Below are 24237 nucleotides of genomic sequence, written 5' to 3' on the forward strand. Positions count from 1 at the left end.
TTCTTTTTTTCATCTAACTTTTTAAAATACGTGCTGAAAGATTTGCACAGGACAGTGCTAATGAGTAAAATTCATGAAAGTTTGATGACCAACTTAGAAGAGTCCTCAGGAGAGACAAAACACCTTCAACATAAAAAAATCATCCTTAGTCTTCATTCAAAACTGTATTCCAAATAACAGATAGTGTGCGTTGAACCTCAGCCTACCCACTTTCTGACTTCTCTTGTTTTTTTGAAATAAAAATACAATATACAGCTTGGGCTTTAAGTCAAAGGAATGGAGTTTACTACCCTAGGGTCTGTTCCTTAGGAATCTATAAATTTTGTCTTCATTTACAGCACCTATTATTGTGTCTTTGCTCATAACAATAACTGAACAAATATATTCTCTATATTCAACTATATTCATCTTCAACACAAAACAGAGACTTTGACTTCTTCATGGAGCAGATCAGCTTAGCCCTACTTGAAGACTGAACCCTTCCTCCCCTTTGATTCCTGAAGTGCTTCTCACTCCCCTGGGTGCTAGTTTTGCATGATTGCTTGGACATGCATTTAGAAAACACCTGGGAATGCACTGGCAAAACTATTTCTTTCTGAACTCATGGGTTTTGTTGACCATTGCTTACCTCATTATCTGATTCCACAAGCACTTGATCATATTCACTAAGTGCTACTAGGAACATGATAGATGTGACATTTTCAAAGCAATGTATCCATTTTCTTCTTTCTGATCGCTGGCCTCCTACATCCACCATTCTGCAAAATTAACAACCACAGCAACTTCATAAACACCTTAACAGATAAACACCCAACCACAAACATAACAAAATCCAAGGATTTAGTTAAAAACATATTTGGTTTGGTTTTCTTAATGATTTCTTTTTCCACTGATATTTAATAGAATCTGCCACAAGCAGACAATTAATCATTTTTACTTTAAGTCTGATGGGTTTTCTGTATTTGAACTGTTGTGAATCTCAAACCCCTCAGAATTATGAGATATAAAGGTCTCATGTGCAATAATATGGCAATGTATGCCCCATGTATTCAGCAATAGACATAAAACAAAGAGTGGACAACATTTCCCTGCCCCAAACATCATAATCAAAATCCACAACTTGTTAAAGCTGCCCCATTTTAAGCAGACAAATAGAAAACAGTATTTATCTACTAAAGGTTTTGATAGCCAAAGTCAAAACTCATGTTTGCTTGCAGTGTATTCCCACTTCATAACCCGAGTATCTAACTTGTAATTACAATTCCATAGTCAAACAACTGTACTTGCACCAAAGTAGGGTGATATCTCTCTAAAAATCAACTACACAAATGGTAACCTTTTATTCCATAATTTACATGAATCACAAGGACATATAGTTCTATTGTCAGATTATTATGCATAGTGAAACTTTGATACATATTACTGAAAAGATGAATTGTAGATATTCTGATCAGTAAAAACTGCTCTCAAAAATAACAAACCTAATTGGTTTTGATTCTTCTGACATCTTTAACATGAGCTCCTAAATATATGTGGACAATTACAGGAAGATAAATTGACCAAGCTCAAATTTTAGAAACAGAATAGTTGCTTTTTATGTACTTTAATCCAATATCCTTACTTGGCATTGCTAATGCAAAAGGAAACAAAGCAAGTGGGCGCTAAAACTTTTTTTCCTACCTGAAAATGACACTTTGTAAGTCGAATGGATATTCAATGATCCCTGTTGTTGGGACTCGAACTCTGAGCACATCCTGCTGGGTTGGCAGATAGGTGGAATCTGCTATGCGGTCCAAGTCATTAAGATAGCTATGAACAGGGAGAAACAACAGGAATGCTAGACAGTGACACTATCATCCCACTGAGGAAAAGAGAAAGGAAAACTTGGGAAGGAAATGGGCTGTGGGGTAGGGAGAAGTACAACAGAAAAAAAAAAAGCATTATCGGCAGAAAAGAGGGGACAAAATATTAAAATGTATTCCATCTCCACTTACGTAAGTTCAAGCTATTTCTCCAAGAAAGGCAGCATAATTATTATGGTTTTTTTCCCATACAACTTTGCTTGGCTTTCACATGTAAGTTCACCAAAGTTGTCAATTACATAATTTTAGGAAATTTATAGACATAGTATTATACAAAGTGTGAAAAATATAAAATTGCTTTGAGTGTGTAACGTATTTCTTACTGATATCCAGTCTGTAGTGCCTACATACACACACCCGGATAAACTTAACTTCCAAAGAACAATGGACTGCTATAGAATAGCTAGCAATCTATAGCAGTCTGGTATAACTGGTAATAGACCATTACCAGTTATAAAATGACAGGAGGAGAAAGAGCACTGTTTTGAGACTAAACTGAAAATAGAAAAGCCCCACCACTGACAATTATTCTCCAGATCTTGTTACCAGAAGGCAGCACAACCTAATTTGTGGGATCTCTGGCACCTGAAGTCCTGCATTCACTGAAACTTCTGATTAGGTTGATAAGCCTGCAGTACTTGAAAGACACTCCTGTGAAAACACTAGGAGTGAAAACACTCCTTTTTGTTGGCTAGCATATAACCCAAAACTGCTATAAAATTGCTTTAAAGGTTCAGTAACTACAACATAGAACTATTCTGCTTCTTGGTTAATGGCGAGTTTCAACCATAAAGCACCAGTGTACTGGAAGTTTTAATTAGCTTCACAAAAAACATCCTCCAAAAAAAAAGAATGTACCCATGTGTGTGACCAGGAGCTGGACATCTCATGAAGTCAGTGCACCAGGAATGTTACACTCTCCCCATGGCAGACATGTGGCAGAAAGACTGCCACAAGAAACCAGGTTCTTGACATTTGGCTAGTTCACAGCAGACAACCCACAGCCACTGAGAAGATAAACTGATGTATGCATTCTCTCATTCTTTCTAGGGGATGAGAGCAATGGTCTTGCAATTTATTAAATAATGATGAAGTGTCACCAATTTCTGTTCTTTTCCCTGTAGTTATTAGTGAAGTCATTCTTTTTAAATAAACCCACACAAGAAATAATCAGACTTCTAGATGTTCTGAATTACTTTTTAGTAAAATAGTGAGAAGTTATCCTGAACAATGGCAGAAACAAAGAAGTTTATCTTCTATCTTACAGTAAAAATGCAGAGGAACTTGTTAGCTTTGGGGAAGTGCCAAATTATTACTGGCTCAATTATAAAATTATCAAATTTCCTTCGCTATGACTTTATTAATGGAGTATCAATTCAGTAGTAAATACCAATGGGAGAAAGATGTATTGAACACTGTATGTCAGGTAAGCCAGAAGGTACTAGTTTGAAAATATTTTCTGAGAATGCTAATTGGCTTCTGGCAGTGAGAAAAAGGCTTTGGAGTCTGAGCACTGGATCTGCCCTCAGGGTTTTTTAACACAAAAAGCAGCAGGAACAAGCTCATCATCAATTTGTTGGTGAAAAAGGAAAAAAAAAAGAAAAAAAAAAAGAAAAAAAAAAAAAAAAGAAAAAAAGGAAAAAACCCCAAAAAAACCAGAAGAATGAAATCCATAACCATCGCCGTAAGAAAGTCACAGACCCCAAACTAGATTCTTATTCCCTCCCTCTCACAGAAGAATTGGTTTTATTTTGTGATGAAATTTTGGAAGGACGTAAAAAAGCACTGCCAGTCATTACATGCTACAGTGGTATTCCTAAGAGCGAGAGAATTTGAACTGAAAAAATTGGCAGGTGGCCAATTTACACAATTGCCTTGTTGCATTCCTCTGGCAAGCTTTAGCTGTGGTCTCCAAGGCGAGCCTGGTTATTGCATCTCTGCACAGTGGACATGTTACTAAGGTATCTGGTAATGCACATCTGGCTGATTTTAGAAAGGTGACAAAGCAAAAAATACTATGAACTTGTCTCACTTGCGTTTCTAGAAATCAATAAACGAACAGATGAAGTTTTGTGGGTTTTTTTGTCTGAAGTTTCAGAAACATTACTTTATCCTTAAAAAATACTTAACTTTCCCTTGTCCTCATCCTTTATGCTCAAGTTCTGCCCACTTAGTAACCAAACTCAGGTCACTATCTTTTCACTCATTTCACCTGTAGCCCCCTGCAGAGTCTACACAGTCCACAGAAGAGTCCTTATGTATCCTTATGGAGTTTTACTTAATTCCTTGGATTTCTTCACTTAGTAAATTAAAGAGTGTTGGGCTCTCTACAAACTGTCCTGAATCATGCATTCAAACCCAGAATCAAGCAATTAGTGTCAAAATCAGTAGGAATATCTCATAGAAAAAAAAAATTGGAGGGATGCACTAAAATCCTTAAAAAGACAATATTTTTGACAATCAGAATCAGAATCCACGGGCTAACAAAAGCCATTTAGGATATATCCTGCCTTTTTTTTTTGTTTTGTTTTCCAGTAATATTTAGCACCTACCACTTTTTATTCTAACTTAACACTTAATAAATCAATGTATTATTGTATCAATTTATTTAAATGAAAATATCCCAGGTCTTTGTTGTACAACTTGAAGTCTTTTATCGTCGCTATTTTAATGCTGTGACCATACAGCAAATTGTCAATGAAATTCTTCCTACACAGAAAAAAATGGTTTTAATTTCAATTTGTGGGGTTTTCTTCCCCAGAACAGGTATTTTCTGCTACTGACAGTTCTGCAGACAATTACACCTCCTGTTACCAATTGAAGATATGAAGTTACCTTCAAGATATCCTAAAATCACCAAAAATGCTGCAAGTCTCTTTTAAAATTCACATAAGCTCTAAAATAAAAGAATTTTTAAAAACCTATATTTCTGTTAAGTAAGAACACCTATCATTGGGACTGACATCAGACTTTCCATTTTATGCAGTTTTGTATCATTGTCTGAACACTTTTGATATATGACAGAAATAAAATGTCTCTTTTCATGCAGATGCAATCTTCCTAAAAAACCAATGAGAGCAAATCAACACACATAAACTCAATATATTATCATAACTTGTGTATTAATTGCAAAACACTTCATCTCCACATCCACAGTACATACAAAACCCAAGGCATTTTCTCTTTATGGAGCACAAGAAGGGACTTTTGCATTGCATTAGAAGGGGTGGAGTAACAGTCTGACTATTGTGAACAACTGGTTGTTGAGCTGAGTCACTATATCAAAAGGCTGAGAGGGAATACGTAAGTGAAAGCAACTGACTACATAAAAAGAAAAGACAACTAGAATACAATTAATATTAGAAGACATACTAACAGCACACACCTTTTTCACATACTACTACTCTGTTCCTGTAACACTGCAAATTTATTATTTGTCTTACCACAGTTTATTTACTGTCACAATAAGACTTATACTTTCAAATCTTCCTTGTACTAAAATAATTGGATATTTAACTTTTGTTTTCTTTACCCTCATGAAAGCTGGGGTTTAAAGAAATTCAAAAGTGCAGCATTGCACATATAACCTTTAAACACCCTATAGCTTATTAAACTAGTAATGTATTTATTTTTACTTTACTCTATCAGGCAGTAACTTTAAATTAAAACACCAAAAGTGCTAGCTAATGTTAATTGTCTTCTGCTTTCAACTCTGTTGCCTCCAGACCACCCTAGCTGCTCCTCTGCCCATCCCCAGCTGCCAGCTCTTTCACTTGTGCAATAGCTTGATAACACATTTCTGTCAAAATTATTTGGAATAGTGAAGAAACACTTCTGAAATTGTTCCAATTATGGTTTATTTGATAGATATGTCCTGGATGTGCCAAGTCCATAAACTCCAGCAGGAAAGCAGGGTGGAGTTGTTTCCTCCACTGGCTTCTCTGCAACCAGAAGAGAACTTGTGAACCCACAGCTATGTGAAGCGTGTTGTGTTTTTGAAAGCAGATGGACAAGAAGTAAATGAAAATTAATATTCTGATGGGCTTTTGTATGTATCTGCTTACTAATAAACTGATTCACTGTGGTTCTAAAGCACTTAGCTAATGCAGCCCTAAAGTACTGACAACTGTATTGCCCTCCTGGACAAACAAATCCTACACACCAACAAAAAAATTTAAACACCTATGGGATATGCACAGTGTGCATATTTTAGGGTAGATGCCCAATGAATTAACCAATACTGCAATCACTCTTACCAATGCACCTAACTCTCCAGTGTATACTATAACCGGCTACACATGCACTTTTGCAAACAAATCCCAAGACTTGACACAGCCTACAATCTTACCCAAAAGGAGAGCAGCCAATAATTGCCAAGACCAGGTATTTTTTCAGTTTATTAGCTTAAAATTTTAAAGTCATATTAACAAATATGGGCGTTAAAAATACCCTGGAAGCCATCCTGAGGACTAGTGCAACAGTGAGCAACCACCAGCCTTACCACAAGAAATTCAGTTGTACAGGTAGTAGCAATTGTGAAAGACATTTAGGTCTCAGCTACACAGTACTCAAGAGTTCATTTTTACCACCTATTAAGAAATCTTGCTTTGATGAGTCCCACGGTAGCTATATGACCTCTCACCCAAACAGTGCCTACTCAGCTAGGCATTACAGAAAGGAAAGAAAATGGGAAAATACATGGTTCGGAGTAAATTTATAGAACAGACCAAGTTTCAAAAATTAATTATATCTGTAATTATTTTTAATAAAAATGAATTTTAGTGGCTGATGAGGTACTTTTCCAGGGGGTTGCTACAGTGACAGGCAGAAGGTGCACTACTGAAGTGATGAATATGTAATGAGATGCTGGCAGTGGACCTCCCTTGACGTCAGGACAAGCTGCCAGCATCTAGGAACATGCCTGTGACCTGCACGCTGACCAGAAGCAGAGGAAGACTTTCGTTTCCAGTCAGTACCAAGAGCAAAGTAATTATTTTTAATGCACTTTTACATCACCTGCAACCTGGACAAGATCCAACCCTGCAGGCAGCTTCATAGAAGCTGCCAGGTTATAGAGGTGCTAATAATGCCCTTGAAAGAAAGCACATGTCAAAGGTATTGTCAGTCCAGATTTCCAAATAAAGGGCAGGAACAGGATTATGGGAGTAGACTGACTCTATTTTGCTACATGTATTTCCTATATAGAAATCAAGCAAGGAAGTGAGACTCCTAGGCTTAATAAACAGACCACAGTAGTTTTAACCAGTTCTTTAATAAATTGAGTATGACTCCAGTCCCCATGAACAGGTAGCTCAATCCTGAGTCTTATTTTCCTAGATTTTCATCACCTAATGAAGACAGACCATCAAAACTAACTTGAATTTTCTTTCAGAAATTAAGATCTTTGGAGCACCTTCAATATGGGGCAGACACTTCAAAGAAACACTCTCCTCCAGCTATGAGCTACTACTTACCAGCATCTTTGAGGTTCGATTTTTCCAAGTAATTAGGTGATAAAGAGGCATTTTCTAAGGAATACATCCATAGGCTGAATTTCTGTAACCTTAAACCATGTTCAGTGTATAGCCTAATTGATCAGGCACAGGCACTAAGGCATGGGCAGACAGAGGTAGAAAGGGTATGGCTTTCAATCCATCCCTAATATAATTTGCCTTTCTGAGGTTAAAAATGAGACTAGTCTGCTCATCACGACTGTCTAATAACTTCTCCTAAACTCAGTAGGCAAAATTGATGTAGCAAGGTGCTGAATTAACTAGCACACTATCACACCCTGTGCTTAGGAGTCTGAGACACTTTGAGCACAGAAGTCCCTGGAGAGCAGAGTGCCTGTGAAACACACTGCTGAAGAGAACGGATCTGACTGGCACCATAGCAGAAATACGATGTTGTAAATCTCTAAATAAAACCAAACATGTTGAGATAAGAAGCAATTATTGACACTGATACAAAGGTCACTATAAAACCAGTAAAGATGATTTGTTATCACCCAACTGGCCAACACATCTCTATGAGAAGAATTAGAGGGCAGGAAGCATGGAAGGGACAAACCTCAAGAAATTCTACAAATGCTGTTGTTTAATACAAAAGTTTGTTGGTGATTTCACTGTAACCACAGGTATAAAAGCAAGCCTTACCAGCAACATTTCTCATGCAAATGCTTTCTCCCTGCATTCAATGACAAGACAGATTTTTGTATGATAGTAACCATAAACATTTACATCTTTTCAACCCCAAAGTTCTGAGGTTTAATGCAAAAAAAGGTCTTCTCCTCAAGATTAAGATAGTTCATGGGTATGACCCTCTCCAAATGCTGTTTCATACACAGACAATGGCAGTACACAAGGATATAGAAACCTAACCAAAGTCTGTGACTAAGGATAATTAGGCAAGATATTTAATAAAATTTGATATATCTCTGTCCTTTGGAGCCTGGCTGTTCTGAAGTGGGATGCAGCTATACTCCATACTATTGCTGGGGTTTGGTGTGGTTTTGGGTTGGGGTTGGAGGTGTTTAGTTTGTTCTGCAAAACTTTAAGCCAGCTGATGAGGCCACTCTCCTAAAAAACCCTAGCAACAAATCTTGACCATGTGCTGAAAAACAAAAGCTTTTCTTTTTTCGCATCTTTGAGAAAACATTCAACTGGCTTGACTTTCAGCAGCACATATGCAAAATGCTAAGGTTACTTTAGCAAGATTTTTCGTGCCTCAGAGAGTTGCCAGAATAATTGACATAAGTGTTCTCTATGCTACCACACAGCAGTCCAGTAAATGGAATCATTTTCCAGTGTACAAAACTAAATGTACAAAACAAGTACTGGCTATGTTCTCAAAACTTCTGTAGAGGCTTGTGTATCTAAGACTCTACACCACTGATGAAGAGTTGAGGTAAATTACCAGTTTCTAGGACTATCTCATCTTAATCTACAGTAAACAAAATAAACCTAAGATTAAAGAGAGGTAGAAGTTTGCACAGTGTTGTTTTTACCCATTTTTCATCCAAATCCTACCTAGTTGTCTTCCTCGATTTCCCAGATCACTAAAAGCCAACTTTAGTAAAGGCTAAAAATGACAAGTCACCAAATAAACAAGTGCTCATGCAAATTTTTCTTTTTAGAAAATGTGGTGTAAAAATTATACAGTCATTAAGAACATGTCATGTGCTGCATGAAAAAAGCATCCCGAAAGACATACATATTGTACACTGTTTTACACAGTCCCACTTCCCTTTCTGAATTTCCCATGTTCTATTGCATAGCCTGCAGTTTTTCTATGGAAAGTAGTACTTTCGTACACATGTTCCATGTTTCTTCAGACATTGCTTTTATTTTGGGACTATATCTAAGGCATAAGATAGGATTAGCAAGGTTTTGCTGCTAGTACTTGATCTTTGAAATTCAGATTTCAATTTTTATTTGCTGTTTCTACCTTACTCTAAACCTTACATAAGGCTGTGTAAACTGTGAATACACAAAAGCTGAATCTAGAATTCTACAACACAAATTGCCCTCATGTATAGCTTTAGGACCTTCAGGTACATTTTTACAAATGAAGGCAAGCAAGAACCAATCAACAGTTTATTAAACAATAATGTACTTAGGCATCTCTTAAATTACGACTATGTGGCATTGTCACAATGTAGCAATCTAATGACTGCTACACAGATATCCTAGACAGTTGTTTAGAATTTGCTATCAGTTCAGCTGCATAGCAGGTCACAATTTTGGACACGATTACTCCTTCTGCAAGACCCATCATGCTCTAAGAGTGCCCTACTCCTTTATGAAATAAAAAAAAAAGATTGCTAAAGGCAATGCAAAGAAATGGAGTAAACTATGTTAGTAAAAACTTAAGGTTCATATGCTGATCTTACCCCTGTGTGCTCCCAAGCACACTGTATTTATGTAACAGGTGCTAATTTCACTGAAATCTAGCTATTTCAGGAGAGTACAACAGAAGGAAGATGATATTTTCAGCTGACAGGTATAAATGAATTGTTCAGTGGAAGTTTTGAAAATACTTCAAATTCAAATGGAATACTGTCATAGAAAAATCACTAGATGACCAAAGCCTTACAACTATTGCAACAGTTTTACAAAAGGTGTACTTTAATCGAGAACAGACATCACTAGGTTTCATCTTTTTCTTTCTTGTTAAAAATCAGTGATACACATAAATAACCTCAAGTTCACACCCTTGAGCTCTTATTACATAGTAAAGTATGGGAATCTGCATTTCTATACTAACTGTCCAACTACCTCAGCTCACAGTATATGCAAAGCTGTGCAACTGCAGGAATCAGGTTGTTAAAGGTGACAGCAAACGCAGAAACAAAAGCCTGAAAGACTACACATGTATGAGAATGCCATGGCATATACGGCCAATGAAGCAGTACATTACACAGCAAAAAAATGTGCAATATATATCCTTCGGCACAGCTAACACACTAGGGGGAAAATTATATTTAATTACCTTAAGTGTTAGAAAACCTTCCTAGCTATGGAAGGAAAACTGAACAAATACGCTCAGCACTTGTGCAGCAACTAGAAAGTCCTTGGGTGGAGGTACACAGTGGCCAAATACTTCAATTTCACGTGGCCAGAGAAAGATGAAACTGAAAATACAAGCCACGTGAGGCCCTGGGACACCTTCTAGGTCTTGACACTTCCTACATTTAGTTTGTGAATGGTAAGCCCTTAGTGTCATACTGAAGAAAAACGGTGATGAATCTTCAAAAATTTCAATTGCAATCCAAATTCTCTAACACAGAAGACTATTGCCTCACCTTTCCTTAGGCTTTGAAAAGGCATGATACAATCCAACTGTTGACTGGTAACATTTTACATTTGGGTTAAGGTCTAGGTGGTATAGTATATTCTGAATGATCTCATCTCACAGCTACTGCTAAAGGTAATTCTCCATGTTTAGTTTACATCTGTCTCACATTGTGAGGCAGCACCTTAAAGGGAAGTAATTTGACGACAATTAAGTGGCTAAGTCACCCAGTAATGCACATGGAAAGCAAATAACCTCTATATACTTCATGTACTCTTGACTTTGCTACAGAGAAGTCTAAAAGTTTATTTTAAAACACAAACACCGAAGCTTTAGAGCATCCAACGGTAGGGAAAGATAATAAAATGTATTTCCTAAGCCTCCAACAAGTTCAAATCAATTCCCATCATGCAGACAATTTTCTTTTACAGACACTATTCCACCTCTTCTAGTTAACATATATTGGATGCATTCTTCCAGAGTACAAGCAGTGGGTATAAAAAATGAAGCTAACAATGACAAAGAATGACAGATCAGGTCAAAAGATGGCAGAAAGTGAAAGTATTATGATCCACGAGACATATTAGAAACCTGAAATGTAATTAAGAGACAATAAAGTAACAGGAAGAAGACTGTGTGTACTAAGAGAATAGTTTAGGTTGCAAAAGACCTCAAACATCATTGAGTCCAACACTTATCAATCACCACCTCGTCACTTAGACCATAGCACATAGTACAACAACCAAGTGCTTCTTGAACAGCTCTAAGGTGGTGACTCCACTACTTCCCTCAGCTGTCTGTTTCAATGCTTAACGACTCTTTCCAAGAAGAAATTACTCTTGATGTTCAGAAGAATGAACCTCAGCTGGTGCAACTTGAGGCTGTGTCCTCTTGTTCTGTCTCTTGTTGCCTGGAAAAGTATCTGACCCTCAGCTGACTACCCCCTCCTTCCAAGGCAGTTGTAGAGAGTGGTAAGTTTACACCTGAGCATCCTCTACTTCAGGCTAAAGACCCATAGCTCCTTCAGCTGCTCCTCACAGGACTTGTGCTCCAGACCCTTCACCAGTTCTGTTCCCCTTCTCTGGACATGCTCCAGCCCCTCAGTGTCTGAGCTGCAAGTAAGGGGGCCAGAACTGGGCACAGTTTTTGAGGTGTGGCCTCAGCAATGCTGACTGCAGGGGGATGAACGCTTCCACACCCTTTCTGATACAAGAAATACCAGATGTGGTCCTGCTGACCACACTATTTATAATCCAAGCCAAGATGCCATTGGCTTTCCCAGCTACAAGCTGGCTCATGTTCAGCTGCTGTCAGCCAGCACCCTGAGGTCATCTTCTGCTGGGCAGCTTTCCAGCTACTCTGCCCCTGCCTGTATCACTGCCCTGGCCTGCTGTGACCAAAGGGCAGGACTCAGTACTTGGCCTTGTTCAAGACTGACAGCAAAAAAAACAATATAGGCAACAGACTGAAAATACTACTACTACTACTACTACTAAAAAAACACAGTGGAAAACTACTGAGAAGATGAGAGGGTTGTGCAAGGGATCAATGAAGGACACATCTGACATTAACACATACACTTAGCAGACACTGGCACATATGCTTACAAGAGAGCAGGTGGACAGCAAACCATTTTTGTTCATACATCAAGTCAGAAGCCAGTGAGCACCAAGTGAATCTGCCTTGTGAATCCCAGTAGCAACCTTTAAGCAATTTGTTTTCTTGCTTTTTGACAGGGATATAATGCTAATAAAATTGTTCGGGTGTTTTACTGATAAACACACATACTGTATTTTTGAAACAACATTTCTTTTGTGTCTGATTTTTTTTTTTAGTGGACTTACATACCTGGGAAAAAACTCTACTTGCAAGCATAAGTATACATAGAGGCTTTTCTAAAGACTCATACACAGTGATTAACTAGTCTAATTTGAATGATTTTGCAGAAATCCATAGTATGAACTATAAAAAAGTCACCAAATCTACAAAAATTCATGGTAAACTGCTAAACATGTTGAGCTTGAGAAATAACCAATCAACTAGCACACGTACCTTTTGCAAGACAATGTATTAGGATTTTTTTTAGTTACTTAATGATTATTCCTTACTATTTTTAATGTTATTCAAAAGATCCACTATGGTGACAATTTAATTAAAAGTAGGTCAAAACTATGGTATTCAGCACAATCTGATCTGAAGTAGCATCAGATCATTATTTTCTACTTAGGAGAGTAATTCTATTTTTAGCCTTTGAGGTAGAGTGCATTAAATACATACATTTATTTCAACTTTAAAACCAGTATCACATCTGCTGTGGAAACAAAATTAGGACCTACAAATACAAAAAATTCAAAATATGAGATGAACTCTTGCTTCACCTTCTACTTAGCTTTGCCACTTCAGTACAGAAACAATGTGAAAACATATTGCTAGTAAAGTATCTCTAAAATTTTCCTTTCACTATTTTGCATCCTGAAATTTTTCTCTTGATGTAATATTATATTTGTTGCCTTACCACCTAAAACCAAAACCCAGTATGGTATGTTTGGGGACAGCGCGAATCCAAACAATACAAGAGAGATGCCATTGTACTTTGCACCACTCCACATCAAAATATACATGCAAAAACTATGGCTTGGGAAGGTAACCAGGACAGAGAATTGCACAGCACATGAGGAACCCTATGCATAGGCCAAAGGGAAGTCATGGTGTGGTGATAATATTGCAACGAATCTGAGGAGACTTACGTCATGCATCCACAGGTCTTCAGCTGCCTAAATTGTATCAGCAAGATCCTAGTAAGTCTGTCATGACTATTCCCTTATAAAGTGATAGATAAGGATGCTTAGACTACTGTGCAGATAAATGTCATTCCACACCTGTTACATCTAATGTCCTGCTACAATGAGCTTAATGTAAGCTTCATGGTGGATTTTTTTAAGTAAGAGGCTTCCATTCACACACACGCCAAATGGAGACTGGTATTACATCACTGGAGTATTTTTTTCCTAGCAAATACAAAAACCAATGTAGAACCCATGGAGGTTTTTGCCATGGTTTTAGTAACAAACTGTGCTGTGCTCTGTAGCACTGGTCAACATCAAAAGGGCATAATCTGTTTCTTTGGCAGCAGATGAGAAATTTTACCTGAACTGTATGCTACATCACTAAAAAATAACTAAGATTCATGGTGTAAACCTTCAGGCAGACATCAGATTCCAATGACAAATTTCACATTGTTTTTTAATCAGATTCTAGTCCCAAGAAACTAAACGCCTAACATTTCAGACTTTTTTTAGTAACATACACATTTTTATTATTGTTGATCAAGGACAAACAATTTAAACTGAAGTGCTTTTCTGATGTCTTCCTGGCAGCCATGTTCTTTAGAATTTAGACTTTGTTTCCATAATAGAAATGCAGTTCAGTATAAACCAAATCCCTTTGTTTAGTACTGTTTATCTCACCACTAAGATTGGAAATGCCAAGGAGGGAAAGCAGAAAATCTGGAAAATATGAGTTCTTGAACATTTCAATTTTTATGAATTGTATGGAGGTCTACTTTGATTACACTTCCCAGTATTCACTACTGTCACACTACATGAAATTATTTTTGCCTATCTTGTATTTGTGATTATATGTTGGAAGAGATTAGGTTGAATAGGTCTAACAAAACCCTCCCTGAATAACCACCCCTAGTTAGAATGTTAATTTAAGACTTTGAATGATCACAGACTGTCATTTTGTGAAATAAGTGCAGATATAATCCTAAAATAGATCTATGCCACTCCTTAATTCAAATTAGTATGTGTATGTTTACCTATGTTTGTGCTGCATATGCATACAAACATGTACACAGACATATAGTACAACAAGCTAAAAAGTAAGAATTTGTTAGAAACAGAAAGTTTTATATATATGTTCATCACTACCATGTACTTACTATTTAGTTGAATCTGATAATTGATATTCCCGTCGTCTATCGTAACACTCCTGAATTCCAGGGTCATTCCATAAGCTTCTTATTGCATCTACATATGGGTTCTCAAAACTCGACACCTTCTCTACATCAACTTCTCGAACTAATAGTGCATGAACCTAATTCAAAACAAACAAAACAGTACAATTTACTTCATTTTCTCTGTTTGCAGACAGCTTATATACAATGAACAAGATTAATAATTCTTCACAATGCCTATATCACCAACACATATGTTCAACTTGAAGAATCAAACATCATGAAGATGATTGTGAAGATACAAAAAGCAGGTATCCTTTAAGCTAACATCGGAGGGAGTAAAGTTGCTCTCGAGAAAGTTGTATCTTAGACTTCTTTCTTTTGGGACACCAATAACTGCTACCAAAACATTGAAACAAAGAAAAAATAAAAACGACAGGCAAAACTGAAGGATTCTGTGAATATCACCAAATTCAAACTGGTCTTTAAGATTTAACTACTGGTAGTTCAACTCAATTGTTCCACAACCAAAATCGAGACGGTGTAGGTGACTGTACAGTTCAATACACTTTTGACAACAGCAGACATGTTCCATGGCCTTCTGGCAATATAACAATTTCCCCTTTATTTACCAGAAATCTTGTAAATACTTTTTTAGTTCTTTTTGGAAAAACATGTCTCGCACATTTCTGATCTTCTTCATGGATTTCTACAAGTATTTAAAACAAGATTCCAGATAAGAAAACTGGAACTTTTGGGAATGGTAATCATGACATCTCCACTTCAGGAGACAGAGACAGCTACCATGTCTTCTCCTTCTATATTTCCCTCAGAAAACTATGGGCAGGGTTAAAAATTAATTCTGAGCTTCAACAGTGTTACAGCTTTATGCTGGTTTTCCCAGCAATACTCTTTTGCCAATCCATTATATACCTACAAAAGTGTAGGGTTTTTTTGTATCTAGGCTTCATCATCTCAGTCCTCTTCTTGTTATCTTTATTATCTCTTATTTTTATAAGAACAGGAAAGTGACGAAATTCCCAAGTTACTAGGAGATACCTGATCCTACAGAACCTACTATGTAATTCAGCAGTATTAGAAAAAGGTTCATACTTTCTGTGTTCCTTGGTTTGTAGGACTATGTTAATGGTGGTTAGATTTGCACAAGACCAGTGAGTTGATGTTTCACTACTGTGCAGCACTTGCTTTCTCTTTATTTAAATAAAAACTAGGTCTTACCATGCATTTTTCTGAACTACCACATTGGTTATGAGAACATTAGCAGTTAGCTGAATAAACTGAGTAAATAAAAATGTTTAATGCCAAAAATGTATTTCACTTTTCCAGGTATAGGAGGAACTAAATCAGTCATTTCTGTTTGAGTTTTTTGTGTAAATCAGTGTCAATCTTCAGCGTGAAACATTAGCAAAACTTCTGAGGCAAAATTTCATCAACGAAAAACCTTCTGTCTTCTGTAGCCTTTGTCTAAAGCAAAAATGCTCAGAGATCAACTCATATCGTTAGAAGTCACAAGACTGACCTGTCATCTCTCCTGGGCAATTCGCAGTGCCTTTGGAAATGGAAGGGCAAAGCAACCAAAAAGAAGATCATGTCTTCCAAATGCCTGATTTCTAATAAACATGCCAGGAAAGCCTCTCCATACACATGCTACGGGAAAAGCCACACACTTTTCTTCTTTTAACTTTATTTTATTTGTATGTTTGTCTCCTTTAAAAAGCAGGTATCACCTAAGGACTGAGGGGATAGCCACCCCAGAAATCTGATATTTTCACAGGCTACTATAGGCATGTGACTGAACTGAGTTATGAACCAGAAACTGCTATCACATTTGAAATTTCTCTCATAAAAACTCTGCAACAGGACTTCAGACCTAGCTGACAGGCAAAGAAAACCACTGATTGAACAGGAGAAATTAAGAGACAAATCATCTACTTGCTGCCAAATGTCTTCCAATGGTGGTTTTCTTGTGAAACTCCCCCAAACCTGAATTAATTTTAATGGCCTGAGGGACAATAAAAGCAAAGTGCAGTGACCAACTACTTAAATGTTTTCTTATACATTATATTTTTATTGCTAAAACCCACTCACTACCTAGCTTTCTTTGAGATCAAGACACCAGACAAAGCAGGTAAAAGAGAACATTATTGACACAGCTGGAATGGAAAATGTAATAAAATAAATAGAATAATATCACTTTCCTTAAGCAATGTCTTTGGCTTCTGGATCATACTATATGATACAAAAAATATGAATAAAAGCTAAAATTTCAATTTCATGCAAGAAGCAAGTTTGAATTTTCTACAGCACTGATTTTTAAAAAGTTGGAACCTACCCAGACAGCATATTTAGGTAAGTTCATTTCCAAGAATCATATGCACAAACATCCAAAACTGTAGCACCCTGAAATTTATGGGAGATCTCAGGAAAGAGAGTTGAAGTAGCTTCTGATCTAAAATGTTTATAATTTAAAAATTTTTTTAAAAAATATGATTAAAAACCGAACACTTCCCTGCCCATACTACCATGCAATGTTCTTGTATTTATATTATTATCTTAAAAGGCTGATGTGACTTTAGGTGTTCATGAATAAAAGACTTTTATGTTCCTGTCTAAAAATCATGCCACAATTTCCATTAAACATCTCTAATTTAGAGTGTTACACTTTCTGTTAAAACATACTAAGACAGAGACTCATAGATTATCCTGAATTGGAAGGGACCCACGAGGACGATGAAGTCCAACTTCCGGCCTTTTGCAGGATACCCCAAGAGTCACACCATGCGACTGAGAGCATCATCCAAACACTTCAGTGAACAGAAGTGAACTTTGTCAGGCTTGGTGCTGTGACCCTGGGGAGCTGTTCCAGTGCCTAACCACCCTCGGGGCGAAGAATCTTTTCCTAATATCCAGTGTAGAACTCCCCTGTTGGGGAGTTTCTTGCCATTCTCTCTGGTCCTGTCACTGGTCACCACAGAAGTGCCCACCCCTCCTCTTCCCCTTATGAGGAAGTTGTAGCTGCAATGAGGTCTCCCCTCAGTCTCTTCTTCTCCAAGCTGAACAGACCAAGTGACTGCAGCCACTCCTCACAAGGCTTCCCCTCAAGACTCTTCACCATCCTCATGGCCCTCCATTGGACCTCCTCATCTAATAGTTTAATATTCTTGTGTGCATTCAAAACTGCACACTGGACTCAAGGTAAGGCCACCACAGTGCAGAGCAGAGCAGGACAATCACCATATTCTAAAACCCCAGCTTCAGAATGACAATGCCACAGCAACTTCGGATGATCTCAACACTTTCTGGTAGGCTGAACTTAAATTCAACCGCAGATGTCTATTTTAACACTTAAAGACTGAGAATGCTGCAGCTATCAGCCACTGCAATATAGTAATTAACATATAAGGCTTCCCAACCCTCATAAAGAACCTGTTAATGCAGCATCTTCCTCACCACGGCTTCACTTGGAATCTGAAGATATAAACAACTACGAAGCACATAGGGAGAAAAAAGGGTGTAATTACAGCTTCTTTGTTTCTTCATAGTGAAAGGGCGAAATCTCAGTTGAGTAAACTGAAATTCATTAGAGTTTCAAAATAACACATACAGAGCCTGTGCAAACTAACCTGTGACATGGACTCTATGATCACCTTAGTAATGCCATTACAGGGCTACTCAGATGTTTAAAATACTACAGAAACATGCAAATGAAAACAGTGTATACAATTTGCACTCTAAGTACAACACAACTCTCATGACTTCCCATAATTAAATCATATTTTAATGACCCTATGACCAAACTGGTTATTTGCAAGACATTGCCAAGAATTAAGGTATGGAATAAGCGGGTGTAAACTGCAGGTAAACTCTTCCATGAAGGCTGGAAATTGTATGCCGCTTCTGAGGAACTACTCAAAAATCTTACATCTCCAGGCTACCTAACGTAATTGTAGTACAGTGGGACATTTTTGCACCTCCATGGAAATCTTAATTACCAAAGTATTTCCAATGTTTTTTCTGTGTCTGGTATATAAAGCAATTTACCAGGGATATAGTACCATTTCAGATAGACTGGCATTTCAGAGACTTTAGCTTGATGTAAATTACAGATATAACTTTGGTTTTCAAAAGCAAAATGAAACTGAAATATATTCTAATATTTGAAATTATTCGACTACATTTAATTGAAAACATTACAGTAATTTCTAGTCATCTTTTATTCCCTGTGCTGCTGGAATATGAAGAAAAAACAGCTGAAACAAAAAACACCTGTTATTTGAAGAGAGAGGGAACATCTCAATCCCTCTCTCTGCTACATGAGACCTTAACTTCACAGTGATAATACAATAATCTCCTCAACTGCAGTGATGACGGAGGCAAAAAAAAATTTCACCCTCAGATTTTAAATATTCATTTTCCTTTAATATTTTTCACTGGATCTAGTGGTTCCACCTATAGCTATGAACTAAAAAAAGATTTATTAAACAAAAATTATAGGCTCTTTTTTAAAAGTTTCATGCCTCTAACTCTCCAGGCAAATACTTTCCTTCTTAGAAGGTGAGATCATTAAGCATTACATCTTTTAAATACTACAACTTGGCTTGCATAGGGTGTTAATGACTGCATAGGGTGTTACACTCTTCAAATACTGGCATAGCTATAAAGCTAAAATGGAAGACGACATCACTGTGCAAAACTGAACAGTAGGTTGCAAAAACCTATTATAAAAAATCATAACTAATATTTACTTTTGCGTGTGTGGCATGTTGCATTTGCAGCGGATTACAAATTAGGCACTTTCATACCTCTTGCTGGTATAAATGTAGCACCTTAGATGAAATTTTCACACGCTGGCCCTAAAATTTTGCAGCTAGTGAATACTTTCCTGATGTGTGCTGTAAAAATCTATAATTTTTGCTGTTGAGGTTCCTAGAAACAGAAACAGCTTTATTCTTTGGAAAACCCTTTTACTTTGTAGAGCTGGGGAAATACTATGGCTTTGTGAAATATCTTTATGGATCAGGCAACTGCCACATCCTAGACGAGGTACATCCTACTTGTTTACATTTACTTCTAAAATACCTAAAAAACCCAAACAAACCCCACACACGCAATTTTATTCTAATTGTAAACAGTCATTTCAATTACAGGATTCACTTATATATATTTAACTGCTTGATTAGGACTGTATGACATTAATTCACATGTTCAACTTCTTCTCCAGGCTTTGCTGAATACCTTTTTAAAGAAAACAAAGCAAAAAGTAAAATACAGTCCACGTAAGTAAAGAGAGATTCAAAATAACAAACAAAGAGTTATTTTCCTAAATTACTACTGGGTTTAAGAAGTAAAAAGTCTCATTAAGTCACATTTTGACTTGTTTTCCAAATGTTACTTTTACTGACAAATTTTCAAACATTTTCAGCAGCTGATGAAATTCTGGGATTAATACTTAGGTTCAGATAAATTCTTAAGATTCCCAAGAATATAACAGAATAAACCTACTAATGTTTTGACATTATTAAAAAGAAATTGTAGCATTTGAGTTCTAACATTGATAATCTGAACATAAAACTAAACCACATATTTTTCTTTTAGACATAGTCACTAACAACAAATTACATCCTTATCAAGTCCTCACAATTAATAACTGACATGGCCAAATAGGTAAAATCTTTTTCTAGCAATGAAATCTATTCAAAGTTAATTAAAAACTTCAATGACAGAAACTAACAAAAACCATATCAGATTTGAACCAACATAAGCAAGAATTGGCAACAAGCTCTCCTCTCATAATAGTTTTTGTAGCTAAAAGCAGTTATCCAGATTACTGCTCCATTTATAAAGACAGTATTAACACCAAATGTTTACAAAAGCAGAATGTTTACAAACATTCCAAGTGCAGAGCTCTAAGTAACCTGGTCTAGTGGAAGACGTCCTTGTCCATAGTAGAGGAGTTGAAACTAGATGATCTTTAAAGATTTTTCCAGGCCATTCTATGTAAATACAAGACTATTTTCAGAAAGGTATCAGTGTTCTAAGTTTTTTTCCCCTTTTTTTTTTCTTTTTCCGTGTGTTCTTTGTCTTCCTTTTTCTCCAGAGGACAACTCTTAAGCTGAGATCATCAAACCATTATTGTGTTATAATCCTACAAATAATTACAGTACACAAAATATACAACAAAATACTTCTCCTACTTCATAAACATCTAAGGGTTTTAGACCTTTAAAACAGGCTTCATTAATTTTGAAGAACAGTGCTCAGTAAGCCTTGCAAATGGTAAATTTTTCCGCCAAATTTTGTATAGTGGTTCAGCTAAATTTATCGAAGAAAATGTTAGGAAAACATGGACATGCTGATTCCTTCATTCCATTTGCAAGCAAACTGGCTGTACTTCACAAGCCTCCAAGAATTTGCTATCTCAGTCAATCACCACAGTACACAACTAAGTGCATTAAAAAAAAATTAGAAGGGCAATGTTCCAATACTAGAATTCCCATTTAAGAAGTGTACCATTGAACAGAACTCCCATAAGCCTCACTCCTGTACTCACTCCTGTGCCTTAGTCCAGCACTACAGACTTTTCTAAGAGTACAAGTAGTAACAGCCTTGCATGTTCTCATGGGTTCAAACACCAAGAACTGAGAGGATGATGTGCCTCTTTCACAGAGGTCAGACAGTTAATTCAGACAGTTTAGCATCTACTTCCTGACACAAAGAAACCGCCCGAACTGCATTACATTTCAGATCTAGAGAAGAACCCATCATGAACCTATGGCACAGGGAAACAAACAGCAGGCTCTTTTTAAGGGTTTTGGCTGGGACAGAGAGAGCTTTCTCCTTAGCAGTTGGTACAGTTTTGGATTTAGTATGACAATAACGTTGACGACACACTGATATTTTAGTTGCTGTTTAGTCTAAGGCAAATTTCCCATGCTGTCAGCCAGCAGGTGCACAAGAAACTGGGAGGCAGCACTGCCAGGACAGGTAATCTGAGCTATCAAGGGGATATTCCACACCACAAAATGTCATGGTCAGTATATGAACTGGGGAAAGTCAGCTGAGAGGCACAGATCACTGCTGGGGAATGGGCTAGGCATCATTCAGCAGGTACTGAGCAGTTGTACTGGGCGTGTCTTGTTTCTCCTGGGTTCTGTTCCACTCTCACTTTCCTCTTCATTCCTATTATTCTTACTATGATGTTTTATTTTGATTCAATTATGAAACTGTTCTTACCTCAGCCCATGTGATTTAATACTTTCTTCCCTGACTCTGCTCCCCACCATCGATGTAGTGATCAAGTGGCTGTGTGGTACTTAGTGCTAGGCTGGGATTAAAGCAGGACAAGGAACATGTAATCATATCTGTGTTTCAATTCAGAAGAGAAAGTATTATGTGGAAAAATAATCCTTTACACAATTCATACACTAATTAGAATTGTCAGATGTGATGAAGGGTTTTTTTTAAAAAAGAGCATATAAAACAAAAGCATTTTGCCTCCATATTTTTAAGCCATACTTTTTTTATCTTTAAAGGAGCAGTGTGCCCTCTGCTGACTAATACATAACAACAGAGCCAGTTATTTCAAACTGGTATTTCTAGAAATATCAGAGAACTGGGAGGGTCCCTTTCAAAATAATGGGTGATTCCAGCAGGAATTTTCCTCTGTAAAAATTGCAACTAACTTAGATGGTTGCATTTGTGTGCTGTCCAACCAAGAAGATTGTCTTTCTAAACAATTACCTCACTTCTTGGAAGTAAACTCTGAAAGTGAGCTTCAGACTTACGCTAGGCATGCAAAGATACATGACACTCTCTCACCTACTTCTTTTGAATGTTTTGAATCCCTTGATGTTTAGAGGAATGAGTTGGCAAGACCAAAGTAAGGGGGCAAAATGTAATCTCAGATGAAAAGCCATTGTTTGGAACAGGGTCACACAAAAATGAATTTAGCCCCAAGATGTTAATGACAGCAACCCAGTATTATTTTCTCTAGAGAAACTAGACACATATTATACCACAGTGATGAGTAACTTTTTGAAAAATGCCCTTAGGGAATATCAAAATGAAGTTTTATGCCATGTGTAACCTAAAAAAGTGATAGCTTCCTTATAAATTAGGTACAATCTTCTCCATTCCTAGAAATAGACTGTATTTTTGCTGGCTGGTGTCAGATGCCAAGAAGAGCTTATTTGAAGGAGGATGGCAAAACATTGCTGACTCCTCTTTCAAGGCTTCAAGCAAAACACTGTGTCCTGAAACATGCTGCCAACTTATATCATTAGGAAGGCGGAAGAAAAAACAATTAACACATCTTTCCAACAGAGAACACACAGAAACAAGTCTTCCATTATTAAGAGCTTAAAAAGCTAGTCACTTTGCTGCCTGGCGTATGTAAAATTGATTCATATGTATTTTTCAATGATTAATTTAGCTTATTAACTATTCAGTATTTATGGTGACAGGTCACAGCAGCCTTTTAAACAACCATTTGGGAAGGTTTATTTATCCACCAAAGCACAACTGGATGAGACTCCCAGGAGAAATAAGGCATGATCTTTATAAATGTACCATCAGTCATGACATGAGAGGAAATAGATTTTTGAAGGGTTATGTTTGCTTCGTTATAGAACATTTTAAATAATCTACATGGTTTATTTGAAAGCTTGTGCTTTCAGTAAGAATGACATCTGTGTGAAGGTAAACAAAATTGAGGGCTTTTTTGAATTAATTTTGATTAAACTGTATCTGGAAGAAGCTTGTGGGAGGTGAATAATACAGGTATAGAAGTCACAAACACAGTCTATTGAGAAAAACTGTCTCCTCATTACTAGTATAGAGAGGTTTCTGAATTCAGTCACCTACGCCTGCTTGTCAATATACTCTGCAGATTCTCCGAGCAATGAGATGAAGATCCACAAGTGAACATGAATGACGAAGTCAACAGTCACATCCAGACAATCACAATGCGTCTCCTGGAGTCAACATGTTCTATTTAGCCACAAATATCTAAATTTAACCTCTTAGTTCTCTCATTTTTTTGTTTGTTAAATTCAGAAATGTCCAAGGCAATTTCCCAGAAAATCTTCAAAACAAATTTATCAAGTTAATTTAGGGAAGCTGCTGATGTAGAAAAGACAGGCTGTTTGAGTTATATCCTGCTATCCAGAAAGAATGTTTATTAATAGGCCTTATCTACCCTGTTCACAACTATTATCAGAGACAGGCAGCTACTTCGGAAATCAGCATGCAACTAAGACATACACACACAAAAATATTTTTAGTTGGAATTATAGTATTAATGCAAATGCTGGTAATAAGACTGAACTGGATGGTTAACAAAAATAACCCATAATTAGTCTTTAGAACAAAACAATTAATTCACCATAAGAAAAAACAGAAAGGATTTTGTTAAAAAAGCTAGCAAAGCTAGCTTGACTCTTGACCTAAGTTATCACCTGATGCTATCACTAAAATTTGTTTTCTTCACTGGGTTCAAAGCTCCCTATCAAGATGAAAATAACCCTAATTACTTTTTATACAGGGTAAATAAGTATTTTGTTTCAGACTTCTGGCATAAGATGAATCATGAATTGGATTAAACAT

The 24237-nt window shown here is 36.8% G+C and overlaps 1 protein-coding gene across 1 annotated transcript in view; it reads right to left on the reverse strand.

Moving 5' to 3' along the window:
- LOC134564177 (guanine nucleotide-binding protein G(q) subunit alpha-like) overlaps positions 1-24237 on the reverse strand; it is a 119587-nt gene that overhangs the window by 23324 nt on the left and 72026 nt on the right. The window contains exons 3-5 of the mRNA XM_063422870.1: positions 14599-14753; positions 1681-1809; positions 629-758 (exon numbers count right to left, since the gene is read on the reverse strand). Coding sequence (XP_063278940.1) covers positions 629-758; positions 1681-1809; positions 14599-14753 — 414 coding nt within the window. The remainder of the gene's footprint in view (positions 1-628; positions 759-1680; positions 1810-14598; positions 14754-24237) is intronic.

Source organism: Prinia subflava, chromosome Z (assembly GCF_021018805.1).
Source record: "Prinia subflava isolate CZ2003 ecotype Zambia chromosome Z, Cam_Psub_1.2, whole genome shotgun sequence".
In the NCBI taxonomy this organism is placed as follows: Eukaryota; Metazoa; Chordata; class Aves; order Passeriformes; family Cisticolidae; genus Prinia; species Prinia subflava.